Raw genomic sequence first — 16,117 nt, 5'->3', positions numbered from 1 at the left:
GCATTGGATATTGTGTCTTCCCTGTCTTTTGTGGGGGAGGTCAGACTGAGATTTAAAATACAACTTTCCAAATTCTGTATTTGGACCAGGAATTGTCTGTTAAAATAGTCAATGGAAAGGCTACCATTAACTCTGAGAACAGCATTGTACTCCAGAGTTAACATCCAAATGTGTGGATTCCTTTATGAGAAAAGGATGGGTGGAGTTCAATTAGCAGTTATGGTGACCATAATTGAGGTCATGTTTCCCTAGATACCATCAGAACAAAAACCCAACAGGATCACTGCAATGATCTGAGTTAAAATTAGCTCTTCTTGGTGATTGTGGTGGTGTATTTTTAACCTGAATTGTTTGAGTGACCCAATTCAAATGCAGCCATGCAGTAGCACACTAGTGAGGGCAGTGGGTGCAGCATCTGGGTGGGAGTGATGCCTTGAATGGGAGCACAGGGGACAAGATGTAACTAATTTCTGCCAGAGATGGCATTTTATTTTTATTTCTCTGGAAATTGGTGGGAAACACATGGAAAGAGATAGCATGATGACTAGCAGCACTCAGCGCTTGGGCCTTAAGGTTCTTTTCTGTGTAGGATTGGCTGTGACACTGGAGGTGTGTTCAGCTTGCAACTTTGTTTTTCAGAACCTGAAATAGCTGTCAGTGTGCAGGCTAAAGCTTTCTGGTGTCAGCCATAGGGAACCTGGACCACCTAACCTGAGAAAACAGACGTTCCAGAAACCAAATGAGTATCAGCAGATGCTGGTTTTAAAAAAGCTATTGCTTCTTAGTAAGGAAGAAATAGCTACCACCACCACCTCTCCTCACCCCTAAGTCTGTGCCTGATGGTAAGAGAGTAACTGTGTGAAGTAAAAGCGAGACTGAAGGAGGCAACCACAGAACACACCAGGACTGATGACACTGCTGGATTAAAATAATGATGATAACAATTAACACTGTGGAGGCAGGTCTCACTGCCACTTGCTGCCTCCAAATGAGTGTTGAAACCCACAGAAGTGTGGGCTTCTGTGCCTTGAGTGCAGAGGCAGCTGAGGAAGTGCAGCAGAGCTGTTGTGCAGACTGCCATCCCAAAGGCTTTTCACAAGGTTACTGTGCATAGTCCATTTTATATTGGGTACCAGTGGAAGAAGAGAACAAGGGAGGCCAGGAAATAATGTTGAAGAAGAATGAGAGAATCTAGGTTAGCACACAGAAATCTGTGATGGTGATTTAATCTTCCAGTCTGATGCAGTGGATAGTAAAGAGATGCTTGGTTAAATTTTACAGAGTTTCCACTTCTACTGAGGGTACTCCAGCTTTCCACAGCTCTACAGGACACGACATTACACACAAACCATCTCCATAGTTTGACTCCAAATACTCTATGCAGACTGGGATCAGCTAGAATTTTCCCTGCAATTCTCATTTCCTGTAAACATGTGAAGCCAAATCCTGAAACTAAAAGCTATGGAGGTCACTCTCCTGTGCTTTCAGCACTATATGTGTGCATACATACTGAAAATGAGGAGGAAACTGCTGGGATAAAATTCAGTTGGTACATGAGAAGAGAGGAGAAGCAACAAGTATGTGAGAGAAACTCATAGTAATAGGAGCTTCAAGTATGTGAGTGCAGTGTTAGAATTTCAAGGGCAAAAATGAGGAAGGTGGAATAGAGTGGGAGTAATTTTCCCAGAAGGCTGTGTATTTATTCATAAGGAATAATGCTGTAAGAATAAATCATAACTATGTAGGAAGCTTTATCTGTAGGATCCTTGTCTCTTTGCTTGCTGAAGTTCGAAGGTATGAGACATGAATTACATAATTAAAGATGTGACCATAATGATTATGTAAAATGGAAATAACCTAAAGTTGCAAGGCCATTATTAATGCATTAAATATTTGAATGTATAAGAAAACATCAACAACTGACCGCTATTTGAAGAAAACAAAAGGGTGTATTTAAAGAAAAAGAAGTCAGTTTCATGCAGGTGGTTACTAAAATGGCAACAGAATCAAACAAGATCAAGAATTAAAACCCCCAAAACATTAACAAGTATATAAATTGCATTAATTTTAAAAGTCACCCTGATAACAAACAAAACTTGTAACAGAAACTATATCTCTACCAACTTAAGTCAATGGAAACTAAAAGAAGTGTATCAGGTGAGTACAATTTTTTATCTTAGGAAACAGATTTGTTATAGATGAATGTTTTCACAGGAACATAACTGGCTTGGTTTTCAGAGATGGCCATTCACTTAGGGCTTTGAATCTGAATATTTGATGGAATTCATATTGCCTAATTTAAATACCTCACAATAGACATACTAAATTTAAATTAGTTGTCTTAGGCTGGCTCTAGCATCTGAAGAGAAAGATCATCTTCGGAGAGAAAGTAATTCCTTCTGACTTGGATACCAGTCTTATCATGGGATAACTTATCCTCAAAAGATGCTTTTCCTTCTCCACTGCTTATAAAAGGAGCTTAAGATAACTAAGACTCAAGTTATCTACTTTTGCATGATTAAAGACATGAGATAAATCCTGTAGGTCTTGTTATCTAATGTAAGGCATTCACAATTGAAAACTGTAGTCATGATAGCTACAGGCCCTATCCAAACACACTTTTGCAGTTCATGCTCCGTATACTCCAAGGGTTAGCTCTGTAACCAAGCAGTTCACAGACATATTTAACCAGGGTATGGACCGTCTTGGCAGCAAGCAAAGATTCAAACCCCAATTTTGGAGGGTGGCTTGCTGGAAAGACTTTGTGGCCACTGTTTCCCACAGTGTGTCAAAGATTACATCTTTTCTCTTGGTTCACCTGGATTTCAACTTTGGCTTGAATGAGTTGCTTTGTCTTTGGGGTCTTCTTGGGATTTGTCTATAAACATGGGTTTCTTTGATTGTAAGATTTCCCTTTCTAACCTCTAAACATCTTGGTAAATTGCCCTTTTCAAATTCTTAAGCTATCCAGATAAGACTCTGAAAGGCCTGGATGGAATTCAGAGGAAAGAAATGAGAAACAGGGAATGTCCCCCAGGATTATTTTAACCTTCTTTCAAAAAGCTTGCTTACTCTCCTTGCTTGAGACTGTGGAGCTGTCTGGGTAGGTATCCTCTCTTTCCTCCTTCCTTCGTCATCTCTGTTTTTGGCACCAGAATAAACCAGTTTCTGACAAGGTGGCTACATTATTAAGCAACAGCTGTTGGCAGGCAGATGGGAAAAGCCAGTTAGACAAGAAAGGGGATGGGAATCTAGCCAGCTCCTGGAGGTGTCGTGAAAGGGATTCCTGCTTTCCTGGTTCCTCTTTGCTTCTGGCTTATTGACTTGTGCTCTGCTTCCAGAATGGGGTGACAGGTGAGTCCTCAATCTTCTCCTGGGAGCATTAGCACATGCAGCAGTTCCAGGAGGAAGCTGTGGTTCATGTGGCTGTTACTGGGAAGGACAGCACTGTCCAGAATCGTGATCTCAGAATTATTCTCCTGTATTCTTCTTGAATACATCCTGGTATTTTCCACTCTGTTTTATTCTCCTTGCCTAGAAACTGGGATCTGCAACCAACTTCTGAACTTCTAACCTAGTTTGTGAGATGGAAAGAGGCATGATCCCCATTGTCGGCCTTGTGATTCCGCATAGTATGATAATGTAGCAGTTTTCTGTTGGATGTAGAAAGAGAGTCGTGCCCCCTACCTTGGGAATTGCCATCAATTTGGAAATTTCTGCTGTTTTCAGTTATTTTATGTGAATCTAGATAAGATCTTTTCCCTTTCCCTGTAGTTCTGTTGAAAACAAAACCTATTCTAGAACACAGAGCAGAAAACACCAATGGAAGATAAGGCTGAAAGCTTGTGGGTGTTTAGGTTACAGTGCTGAGTGGTCATTTCCTTGCCCAAAAATTCACCTCTGGTTGTAGCACCACTCCTTGGATATGGCTGACCACATTTATGGTTTCACTATTTCACTTTGTAATTACAGATTCCTTTCACCTCATTTATTAAAATCACTGCGTGTCCAAGTTGGCCACCTTTTATGCCATGTCAAAATAAATAGATATAATTAATTATGAGTCTTTAAATATATGCATGAGAACTGCATTGATTTTTGAGACATGGAAGTGCAACACTAAAATTATTTTCCTGAATGAGATGACTCATTATGCCTGGGAAAAAAAAGGTCCTGTGATTTCATTGTATTTCCATGTCATTAAGAAAATATTATACTTCAAGCACATGAAGGACTGCAAAATTTGCAGATGAAGGACTGCAAAATTTGCAGACCCATTATTACTGGATAGTGGAAGCAAAGAGAAGTGCATTTCATTTGCATACAAATACATGAGTGTGTTTTAGGAATAGATTTTTGTTTCTTAAAAAAAGGTATCTATTTAGAGGACAAAGCAGAGCTCTGTTTGCATAAGACAAGCCTGGACATATGGTGTCTTCAATCCACTGCTTCCATGTCTGTATCCCCTGTTTGCTCCACAGACTGACCCTGGACAGATCTATCTGCTGGGTCATCTGCACATTTTGCAGCTTTTGGTGGACACTGAATGGGTACTGGCATATTCCCAAGGGACATGGGTGTGTTTTGAGTGAGGGTTGGCACATTTTCGGGGGTTGCTGGCATGCTTTCAGTGGGTATTGGCATATTCCCAGTGGGTACAAGCACACTCTCGGGAGTCATTGGCACACTTTCTGTGGGTGTTGGCACCCTGTCTGGAACTGAGGGCATGCTTTTGGTGGGCTTTGACACATTGTCTGTGGGTGCTGTCATACTTTCAGTGGGTGCTGGTGTGTGTTCAGTGGGTGTTGGTGTGCTTGTGCTGGGCTGCTCACAGTTGTTCCTAGCCTCTGAATGTGGAATGAGAGGAGCAAGAGCTTCTGGCACCAGGACGGCATTACATGTTTGAGTGTCACAGGTCTCTGGATTGCTGCTGTTGCTTGGGAGGGACTCCTCTCCCTTGTGGGACACCCTGAAAGCTTCAGCCAGCTGCTTCAGCATCCTCTTGTCACTCTCATGCAGCTCAATGCTTGCCTGCTCAGAGGGGGAAGGGGTTGTTTTAGTATCATGTTCTTCATCGTCTTCTTCTTCTTCTTCTAAGATACCATTTCCATTCACCTCTTCTGGGAACTGTGCTTGCTTGATTTTTTTGTACAATTCATTTCTCTCTTCCTGCAGAGCACGGCAGAGGTTCTCTAGTCGCTGGATTTTCAGCACGAAGCACTCATACTCCTTGGACCTCATGGCTTTCTGTAGTCAAAGACATCAGGCAAAGGTACAGGCTCAGTTTGGGTGCATGCAATTCATTGGTGGAACTGGCAATTAGGAAATTATTTGAGCAGCCTTCAGAGGATGCTGCCGAGTGGCTGCCTTTCACCAACTGCTCTTCAATAACTATGGTGTTTTGGACCAAAATTTCAAGAGGAAATTCATCCCTGTAACTACAATGTATTAACATTCTGGATACACATTCAGATCAATTTCACTCAAATATATTTGCAGGAATACCTGCTGATGATCTGGAGAGATAATAAAAGCATAGTGGATGTCCATACACATAAGCAACCAAAAGCCTGCTTAGACTTTTGGTTGGTGTGGGTGTGAATTTGGAGGCAAACAAGCTGCCTTTTTTTTGTTTGTTTGTTTATCTTGCTTCTGGGCTCTGTAAGAGCATCCTGAATTGGAACATTTTCTACATCCAATGAGGAAACAAGAGATACAGAAATCCATTAAAATAGAAATAGCAATAGCACAAAGCTACAAAGCTAACCAGAAAGATCTGGTCCAAGTTCAGGTTATATTTGGGCTGAAACTTCAGGCAGCCTCTTATCTTATTTGAATGAGTTCCAATGTGCTTATGAACTTCCTTTGCAATGCCCCTGGGACAGCACATTTAAAAGCATGGTGAGACACAGTACTTGCTTTTGACTCCTAGAGTCTGACTACACAGGAAGTTAATGAAAGGCATGATTTTAAAGTTCATTAGCTAGAACACATTAATTTCCTGGGTGGATGCTCTTATGCAGAAAGTAGCATGAAGTGAACTAATGCCAATTTGCTTGTATGAGAGAGCATTGAGAATCACCCATTTTTAGCGTACTTAAAATTCAGAGTTACATAATTCAGTTTCTCATGGATGTAGTGGATGTAGCCTGCACAATCTAAAAGCAGTTGGGATTGTCTTTTTCTCTAAAGACATCCAATTATCAAGATAGCTTGAAAGAAAGACTCTTAGATTCAAGAAGAAATTTTTCACTGACTTCTGGGATTATCTCATCTCCTAGTTAAAGCTTTACGTGGGGAAAAGGATGCATCTTGAGATGGAAAGACTGCTCACCTCTTCAATCATATCCAGTAATGCTCTGTTACAGTTCTCAAACCTGGATTTCCATGTAGCAGTATCCTTTTCTAACTTCTTCATTTTCTTTGTCATCTATAGAATCAGGAAAAAAAGCTGAATCACAACAGAAATTCCTGAATGCTGAAGATGAAATTAGGACAGCCCCTTTATTCAAGTCTTTGGCTCTACTTAGAGCTCTTCTACCAGCGGCTGTAGTGTCTGTGCTAAGAAATAATTTATGTTAAGGGATGGATTTCATATGAAGTAGCTGCTATATCACTTTCTAGTCTGTAGTCCCAAAAGTAGGACCAGCTGATTATAGCCAACTTCCAGCAGACAAACTACCACAAAAACAAAAGGCAAAGAATTTGGTGGAATCTGTTTGTGTCTTTACCAGACTGCAGTGTTAGACTCTAGAAAGTTAAAGACGGGCTCTTCTGAGGCCTTAAGGCCAGGGAAATTCCCCCTGGGCTAGTCACCCCTCTATACTACTTCCAGAACACACCACCAGCACCATTTTTCCTGTTTGTTTCCTGAATTCTATGGGCAGAACTCTCTGTGAAGAATTATTAGGTGTTTCCTGGATCAGGGCATGAGGATTTTGAGCCTTGGTGGCAGAGCAGAACATTTTTTATTATGAAAGCAGGTACAATATGTAGATGTGTTTGGTTTTTAACTCCCATTAATTATGGGAAGGAAACAGTCTCTTGGACTGTTTCCACATGGTGTAAAGGGGTTGGTGGGCTTCAGATCTGCCTACACACTCTAGTGGAAATATGTGTAGCCTATAACAAACTCTCTGTACCAGTGTCAGTCACCCAGAAGGTTCTGGGCACTCCTGAGAACATGGTCTGATACACGTGGCTTCAGGCTCCCCCTCTGGTATGTATTAGGGATCTGTATCCAACCACCACATTATATTTTAGGTAAAATATTTATTCTTCCTGGCATTTTCAGTTTTAGCTGAAATGGAGAGCTTTCTACTCTCCTTTCTGCTGTTCAGCTTGCAAAGCTGAAATCTAACCTGCTGTCAGTTGTGGCTGAGTGTGTCCTAAATCTTATCTGTATGTTGATGAAATTATTCTTCAAAATGTGCAGAGATGGTCTCATCTCAGGTAGAATTATTAGAGTGAGAAATATCAAAATCTAAAAGGAAAGTATCAATTACAGAGTTCAGGCATGAGCTCCTACTCACTTTTTCCATCTCCTGTTTGAATGTGGCAAACACTTCATTGCTTTTGGCCAATGTTTTCTGAAATTCTTCAAATCTTTCAGAGTAGAGAGTGATCTGTATTAACAGAGAAGAATAAAAAAAAAAAAAACAAAAAAAACTCAGTAATTTCAGAACATCCAGGATGGTGAACTTCTACTTTGGTAGAAGATAATAAAATAAGTATTATGTTTGGACATGGAAATTAGTTTCAGAAATTCTTAGCAACTTTTTATGGTTGCAAACTATTATGATTCCTCCATTGCAGAAAGATAAACTGAGTAAGAATAGAAAGAGCCAGACAAGTGATTTTAAAAAGACCTGGGAGTTAAGGATGCCTTACTCTCCTGAAAGTTGCAGCTGTGGTATCCCTATGCAGGGTGTCCTGAAGAAAAGTAATTCTGTAGATGTCAAGACTTCTGAAAACATTTTCCTTGCTTTGATCCCTGGCCCATCTCCATGGGCAAGGACTAACCTGAACTGGTCCAACCACTGATGCTGTGCAGGACCATTCAGTGTGATTAACTCAAGATGAGAGCCAGTGTGAGTAGAGCTGTGCCTGAGCTTTAAGCCTTGCTTCACCATGCAGATGTCACCAAACCCCAGCTTTAACCTGGGGGTTTCAGCCCTGGAAGAGGAGGTCAATACTGCATAGCTGCCTGGTTGTTCACCTGCTTTGTGGATTTCTCAGAGTACTCTTCCAGCCAGGCTAGGACCTGGGTGCTACTCTGGCTAGGATGCTTTTGGTGTCCAAGTGAACTGGGGGAGAGGCATCCCCACATCATGCTGCAGTCATGGTTTCCCTTCTTCCATCTTTCCACCTGGTGGCTCAGGCTGTGGCCAGGAGCTGCACAGGCAGTGCTTGATGTGCTTCACTGGACGTCCCAGTTAAAGAGGAGTGTCACTGCTCACTTTCTATATTACCTGGTGTGTAAACAAAGCCCACCCTTTACTTTCACACTGCTGTGATTCTGCACTGGATTCATTCAGAATGCATCCCTGTACCACAGCTTGAGCAAGCTGAGAGGGCACCTTGTCAGCTCTGTTTTGGACTGCAGCTGTAGGCAAGGCCAGCAAAGACAGAGCAAGCCATCCCCAGCCAGCCTCTTCTGCCAGTTTCACTTCACTCTGTGAAGCAGAGCAGAAGAAAGTTCTGTTGCAATGTCCCAAATTTCAGACTACCAGGGCTCCATATTTTGCTATCAGTTTATACCTGGCAGCCATGTGAAAGTCTATCTGTGGTTGTATTTTGTCATTATTACAATTTTTTTGGTATGTAAAATCATCAGGTGGTTTTGGGGGAGCAAATGTTCTAAAGATCCGAGGTTAGTTTTTCTTTAAGATTTTCTTGTTTTGGGCTTTTCCTGCGTGGTTTGGTTTTTGTTGTTGTTGTTGTTGTTGTTGTTTTGTTTGGTTGTTTTATTCTGTTTGTTTATTTGTTTGCTTGTTGGGTTTTTTCTCTTTGAAAAAGAAGACCAGCTCCAGCTTGTTCTGTTCCTTCTGGTGCCAGAACATCCCCAGCAGTGTTTAGGTCATCAGACATTTCATCTGTCCAGCCTGGCAGCTGTTAGGAAAAGTGATAGTGTCACATGTGGTGGCTGAAGCAGGGTGGCTGCAGAGCACTAGGAGGGTCAAGAGCAGCCTGCAGTATTCCAGGCGTGGAATACTGAGTGGAAACTGGCTGCCCTCTCTTTCCACACCAGCAGGGAGCTGGATAAAGGATTACCTAGGAGCTTTTCTTTAGTGTTGTTCCAGCCAACTCACTCCCTCCCTTGATACTACTGTGAAGTTACTGAGGAAAAGAAGATTTAGAAAATGTTGCTAATAGTGGGGTGGGTTTCATTCTGATTTTGAAATCAAGTACAGTTATTTTATGTATCATGCTTGTTCAAGCTAGCTGTTATGTGCCCCTTGCCACAGCCACAAATGCAGGGTTCCAGCCAGGTATAACCTGGGCTGTAAGGGCCTCAGAGGCCGAGAGAAGGGTACACACTGCAGCCCTTCCCCACAGAGCTGGGTGAAAACTCAGGACATTAACTTGTTCCAAGCACTCAGTGGTGGCAGTATCAGAGCTGGCTGACATGAAGCTTGCATGTTTGTATTTATACAAGACCGTAGCCAGAGCTGTGGCTAGGCACAAACAAAAATGCAGAGGGATTTGTTTTAGCAGCCCAAGTTCCACAGCCTAGGTGGGCCACTGATACCAGGTGTAGCAGTGGAACATTGACATTTGGAAGAGATATCTCAGCTCTAAGGAGAAATGTCAGAGTTTCCCAAAGCCAGATGATGGAGCAAGCATGGGAGTCAGAGAACTGAGGCTCCTAGCCCAGATCTGTTTTAAAAAAGCTCACCTCAATTCTGTCTCAGCTTTACCTTCCAATATTTGCAAATTGTTTAATTAGGTCAAAAACATTTCATGTTTGAACAGGGCAAGCTCTGACCTCAGCTGGGGCTCTAAACAGCACCACAACACTAAGAATAGCTTCTGCAATTTAAACTGAATAATAAATTAATGTTTTCCGAGTGGCTGGGAACAGGCTCTGGGAGATGTCACTCACTGGGAGCATGCCCTAGTGCCCCAAGATCAGGAGATGAGGACTGCCTTGCTGCATCCAGCAGGACTGTATGAGGATGGAGAGCACAGGCAGCACTGCTGTGAGTACAAGTGGGGGAAGTGGGGGCTCTTCAGCACTGCCATGCTGAGAGGGTGCTATGATGGAGACACCCCCTTGGCCTTGTTATGTTCTTCTTTGTTGCCATGGTTTAGTGGTTGCCCTGTGCTGGCTACCAAACATTAGAAGTCTTGGCTGGCTTCTATCTTTTTATTTGGTTTCAATGCATGGAGCTAAAATAGTTTGCCTAAGCATCATGCTTAGGCATGGGGAGAGTGTGCAGCATCCTGGGAAGCACCACCACAGTTTGGGTGTACCTCCTCAGCTGGTGCCAGATCCCTGTTACCATTTGGAGTGCCGGATTCGACTGTCTCTGACACATTGTGCCATCCAGAGACTGGCTGGCATGAACATGATGTCCCCAGTTCCTTCCAGCTCAAGGAAGAAGTGTGTGTTTATCATCACCTCTGAAACAGAGTGATATCTCATTGTGAAGGTTATACTATGGCTTCTCCCTATCTCACTGACCTAACATCTTATAAATTTCTGTGCAGCTGTTCCTCTGTTAATTATAGAATGACTTGTGTTAGAAGAGACCCAAAAGACCCTCCTTGCCGTGGGCAGGGACACCTTCCACTAGACCAGGTTGCTCAAAGTCCCATCCAACCTGTCCTGGAACACTTCCAGGGATGGGGCATAATATCTATTTATTGCTTTGTGTTGTTTGTATCAAGGAGCTCTTTATGCTCTTTATTCTGTTCTGCACTTGCACAACACCTTACATTACAGCATCTGGTTCATGAGGGAAGTCCTTTGGTGCTACCATACTGGAAATAATAAAAAGTTTTTAAAATAATATTAATAATGTTATTATTCCCAGTAATTCCAAATGAAGGCTGATATGTGAGTGACAGAGCTCTCACACTTGAGCAACACACTTAACTGCATGTTTCATTTCAGGAAATGAATAACCTAATTTTTGTCTGCACAAGTCTGCAAGAGGCACATGTATTCTCAATGCCTTTACAGACTTGACTGGTGTTTTCTAAAAACACCTTTTCTGTTTCAAATGTTCTAGTTTTTATCAGTACCTCCCTCCAGCTTCATTGAACTGGCTACAGAGGTCTGCCTGCATAATATTTTTTTCTTCTGGTTGAACATAAAAGTTTAATTAAAACCACTCTGAGAAAATTGGGAGCAGGCTTGCAGTCAGGACAGACTCAGTTGGAGGTCTTTGAGGCTCTATTGCAGAACCTGTCAAACTATTGTCAGCAGCAGTTTATATGATATTCTTCGGTGTGCCACTGGCTTATCTCAGCCTCTGAAAAAGCACATGAAAAACAAAACCCCTCTTAGCATGCTTCCATGTTATCAGTTTAATACTGAAATTTCTTGACGGCTCAACAGGTAGCAGTTAGACCATCTGCAAGAAAAAAGCTGGGACAATTTGCCTGTATGATTAACTATGAACAAGAGCTAGAAGGGTGCTTCCTGATGGCTGAGGAGATTGGCAGCTGCAAGAGGGGCTGACAGACTGGCACCACCACCCTCAGGGTTCTGCTTGGGGAGACTCTTTCTCACAGACAGGTCATAATTGTGAATCTACAGAATTGTTTCTTACATTTAGAAAAATCTACTGATACTCTCTCTTATTGATGTCATCTAGTGTTCTCACTCATTGATTCAAGGTCTCACTTGACTATTAAAAGGGATTATTGCATTGCTCCCAAAGGGTAGTATATTCTGCCTATGTCTTGGTTTTACTGCCTTTCACTTCAGCTTGACTCCTGGTGTAATTTTGGCAAGTAATTTTATTTTATTGGAAGTTTCAAATTACACTTAAGCACTGAAATCCTAGAGACCCCTCTCTATAAGCCCTTAGTAGACAGAATTCCTGTCAAAGTTAATGGAAATGCTGCCTTTGCACCCCAGTTCAGAAAAGCATATGGGCACAGCAGGTCCAGTTTGGTAAACTTGTTTCCTGATAATTATGTACTCCAGTGCTATGCTGTATAAGAAACCTGCCTGACAGATAGTTACGGTGAATAATCAAGGTACACACGTTGTTCTGTCGTTGAGCACTGTAAACACTCATAAATCAGCACTTTAGAATGATTAGGGTCAGAAGGGACCTTTAAGATCACATAGCCCAATCCTTCTGCTTAAGTGGGGACTCTTCCCACTGACCAGGTTGCTTCAAACCCCATCCATCCAGTCTTGAACACTACCAGGGATGGGGCATCCACAACTTCTCTGGGCAACTTTTTCCAGTGTCTCACCATCCTCACAACAAAACATTACTTCCTTATATGTAAAAGAAGTCTCTCCTCTTTCACTTTAAAACTTTTACCCTTTGTCCTACCACATGCCCTGGCAAAAAAATCTCTCTCCATCTGCACAAACCTCTTTTAAATAAGAACAATTTGCAAAAAGGGCCTCCTCCTCTCTTCTTTAGACTAAACACCCCACATGATTTGCAGTATGGGCATTAGCTTACAGTTGGCTTGAAAATAGACTGTTTCCTTTGCAATAGTCTATGGGATGTAGAATGAGGCTAGAAGGAATACACAGAAAGTAGTTTGGATACTTTACCTGGGATGTGCCTCACAGGTTAAAAACTGGCAAACAAACACCATGCAATCACCTCTCCTACGTCACCTGTGCCTGTAGGACAGTCTCTTGCTCCTTTAACATTTTGGCCTGGAGCTTCCATTCTGCGGCTTGGTTCAGGAGCTGTATTTTGGGCAACAGATAGAAAATTGTTAGGTCCCTAGATTATCAGGTGGAAATCCTCATCCTCCAGCTACTGATGTTACTGTGATAAGGAGTGATCTAACTTTCAGTTGAATATAGTTAGAGCAGTTAGGTAAGGCAGACTGTTTAGTGTTATCCTGAGACATGGAGCAGGCTATTTGCTTTCCAAAGGCATATTTGAATAGGAGTTCAAAACCTACTTGGAATTAAGTGGGCTATAAAATATATGGTATTTAACCACATCTTCAGCAGACTTCTAGAGAATGGTTATGATACTTTCTGGCACATTCATTTCAGCACAGTTCCAGCCAAATTCCTGTTCTTCAATGAATGACAAACTTCCTTTTGCATTAATGACCATGAGTTAACATGTGGGTATGATCACAGTCAAAAAATCTGAGTTTTCAGAAAGCCAGTGCATAGTAAATGTCATATATTTGCTGCTGTCTGTTATTTTTGGGCTCTGTTTGCAACGACAAGTGGAGAATTACAGCTCAGGGTGATAAATGTCTCAGGTTAAGCAAGCAGCCCAAGAGGAGCTTGACTGCAGTTTCTTTCCTGGCTTCTCCTGGGAAGGTGTGCTTCCCTACTCCATGGTGTTTGGCAAAATCACATTCTGATGTGCAGGCTACAGATAAAACAGGCAGACTGCAGATAAAACAGAAGGAGGATTGGTCAAGGCTGAACAGACTGTAGGAATTAGGTTTGCAGAGACCTTTCCTGGCTACAGTTCTGAGTCAGCACTTCCAAAGTACACAGTAATATTTTAGCTATTGGTTTAATCTGAAAGCAGGAAACATTTACCAGAGTGTTAAAGAAATGTCCCTGTCATCTACCAAGCATTTATAAAGTGTTTTATTAGTCAAGCCAAATATATTTTAGAAAAAGAATGCTAATGATGGCTTGAGAAATGAGACATAAAGAAGTTGTTTTACCACAGGATTTTTCTCTGTTGGATTAAATTGAACTTAAATTGTACTGTAAATTGTATTTAGAATAGCACAGCTGGGCTCTGAAAATACATTGATAATTAAAAGGACTGTGTACGTCAGTGGATCTTATACTGGAAGTGAAAGGTAAGTAGAAGCACATGCAGAAAATTTATTTAATCCCCAGTAAAAAAATTTATTCTAACCATTTTATTGGAAATAACACATGTAAACTATGCAAATACCACCTGGTAAAAAAGCTGAGGATGAACCCTAAAATGCTGACGGTCTCCAGCTGTTTGTGGCACAGTGACTATCTGAATTAGATTAGCTGCATAAACATGTATATATTAGCTCTAGAAAAATATTTCTTCCATCAATTTGGCCCTTTGATTTGGACCTGCTGAATTTATACCATCTAAATTTTCCTAGACTAGAAAGTTTTGCAGCTCAATTATGAAAAAATGATGTGTTGTACTTGTATTATACCTGCTTCTTAATATTTATTTTGAGAATTTAATTTAATGTTTGATTCCATGGAGATAAATCAAGTTTTTTAATTCAGATCTTGTTGATTGAAATTTCAAAAAGGATATGCCATGGCCAGTAATAAGAATTGGTACGGGTTAAATGAGCATTGATTTGTGCATTTATTTTCCCAGAAAAGGGTACGCTTTACATGTACCAAAAAAAAACAAAAAAACCCAAACTATTTTTTAAAAGTTTGCATGAAATCTGGATTTTTAGGTTTCACCTTTCTTTGATATCTACTTTTTTAGAGTGTCTTTTAGAATTTATAAGGCTTGAATGATTTAATGAAAAGTGCTTTGAAAGCCTTCAGAGCTACCCAGTCCCTAGGCCAGTCATTACTTCTAAGAACTGGACTTTTATCTGAATTGCTTTAATCTCAGCTAGGGTTACCTCCATACCCAGTGTGACTGGAATAATGAAAAGGTCCCACCTCTTGCACCATGTCTTTGGACACAGCACAACAGATGGACAGAGAAGACAAAGAAAAGTTGCTTCTTTTGCCTCTTAATGAAATCCCTCTCTCTTATTGACCTGCATAACTTCTGCAGTCAGCAAAAATCCAAGTGTTAATAAACCCTGCTGTAATGGAAGCAAGCCACAGAGAGGCTTGCTCAAATTAGCACACGTTCTTATGCAGCCTGAGGTCATCTCCAAACACCAAGCTGGGAGAAAATGAATCAGAACTGATACATTTATTAATAGACTATGAAGTGGTAACAAGGAGGCTGAAGTATCCAGAAATGAATAAATATTGCATGTGGTGTTTACAGAGCAGCACTTTAGTGAAGGGTGGTGATGCCACACTCTATTATTAGAGCTATGATAGCTGCTGGAGGCTCAGACAGTCACAGGGGCTGGCTTAGTGAAAATTAAGCTTCTCTTTTTGCTGTCAGACTCTGTAAATTCCAATGATGTAGTGCTGACCAGTTGTTGGATGGTGATAAAATTGCATCCTTAGGTAAAGTTTTCCCTTTGTGGAAACCACATATTAGGAACCACTGCTGCTTCAATAGGGAATTGCATTATTTGATGTATGTGTAGAATGAATTGTGCAAGGAATGAGATGACCTCCTTTTGAAGTGTACAGGTTCTGCAAGAGGGAACGTCTCTCACTGTCTGAGGTAAAGAAGTTTTGCACAGGGGTGAAGATTCCTGCATGGAAGAAGTGCATGGGAAGGCATCAAAGTGAGCCTTCAAAGAGTAATCAAATAGATAAAAGCATACAATAATTTTCATTTAAGAACACTTGCAAAATCCTGCAGCAAAGATCATGCACAGGGATGACAAAATCCTATGGATAGAAAGGTTCTGAAAGCTGTTCTAACTTTGCACATTACTGAGCTGGAGAGATTTAGGGCCAAGTGAGAGAACTCCATCAAAAGCACGTTGATTTCATACACACATGTGTATACATTACTCCCGCAGACACTAGCACAATAGCTGGGTGGGTGGGACTAAGAGCACATCAATAGGAGGGAGGTGGGAGCCAAGTGTAGGCCAGCTCTCTGGGTGCTGGGCTACCTGTGATGAATCGTGACATGCCTAATTATGCCTTGACTCATTGCATGGCTTTTGGCCTTAATTTCTGCAGCTAAATCTACGTTGCTTGGAGGTGATGTTAGCCATACATCACCAGCCTACCTCAAGGATAGGATTTTTAAGCATTTATTTGGATGATGGGAAAAATATTCTTTGTACACTGTGCATACCATTATACACCCATTGTGTAAAGGTTTTGTAGCTT

General features: G+C 41.4%; 1 protein-coding gene across 1 annotated transcript in view; it reads right to left on the bottom strand.

Annotated features, from left to right (window-relative positions):
- Positions 1-1,929: 1,929 nt before the first annotated feature.
- The window catches only part of TXLNB (taxilin beta), a 34,714-nt gene continuing 20,526 nt past the window's right edge, over positions 1,930-16,117 (bottom strand). Inside the window, exons 7-10 of the mRNA XM_021553067.3 lie at positions 12,818-12,892; positions 7,533-7,625; positions 6,335-6,430; positions 1,930-5,247 (exon numbers count right to left, since the gene is read on the bottom strand). Of these exons, the coding sequence (XP_021408742.2) occupies positions 4,438-5,247; positions 6,335-6,430; positions 7,533-7,625; positions 12,818-12,892 (1,074 nt within the window). The 3' untranslated portion in view covers positions 1,930-4,437. The remainder of the gene's footprint in view (positions 5,248-6,334; positions 6,431-7,532; positions 7,626-12,817; positions 12,893-16,117) is intronic.

The sequence above is a fragment of the Lonchura striata genome, chromosome 3 (genome assembly GCF_050655825.1).
Source record: "Lonchura striata isolate lonStrDom1 chromosome 3, ASM5065582v1, whole genome shotgun sequence".
Lineage (NCBI taxonomy): Eukaryota > Metazoa > Chordata > Aves > Passeriformes > Estrildidae > Lonchura > Lonchura striata.
Note: the sequence above shows the minus strand (reverse complement) of the source record. Positions and strands in the feature narration are given on the sequence as shown.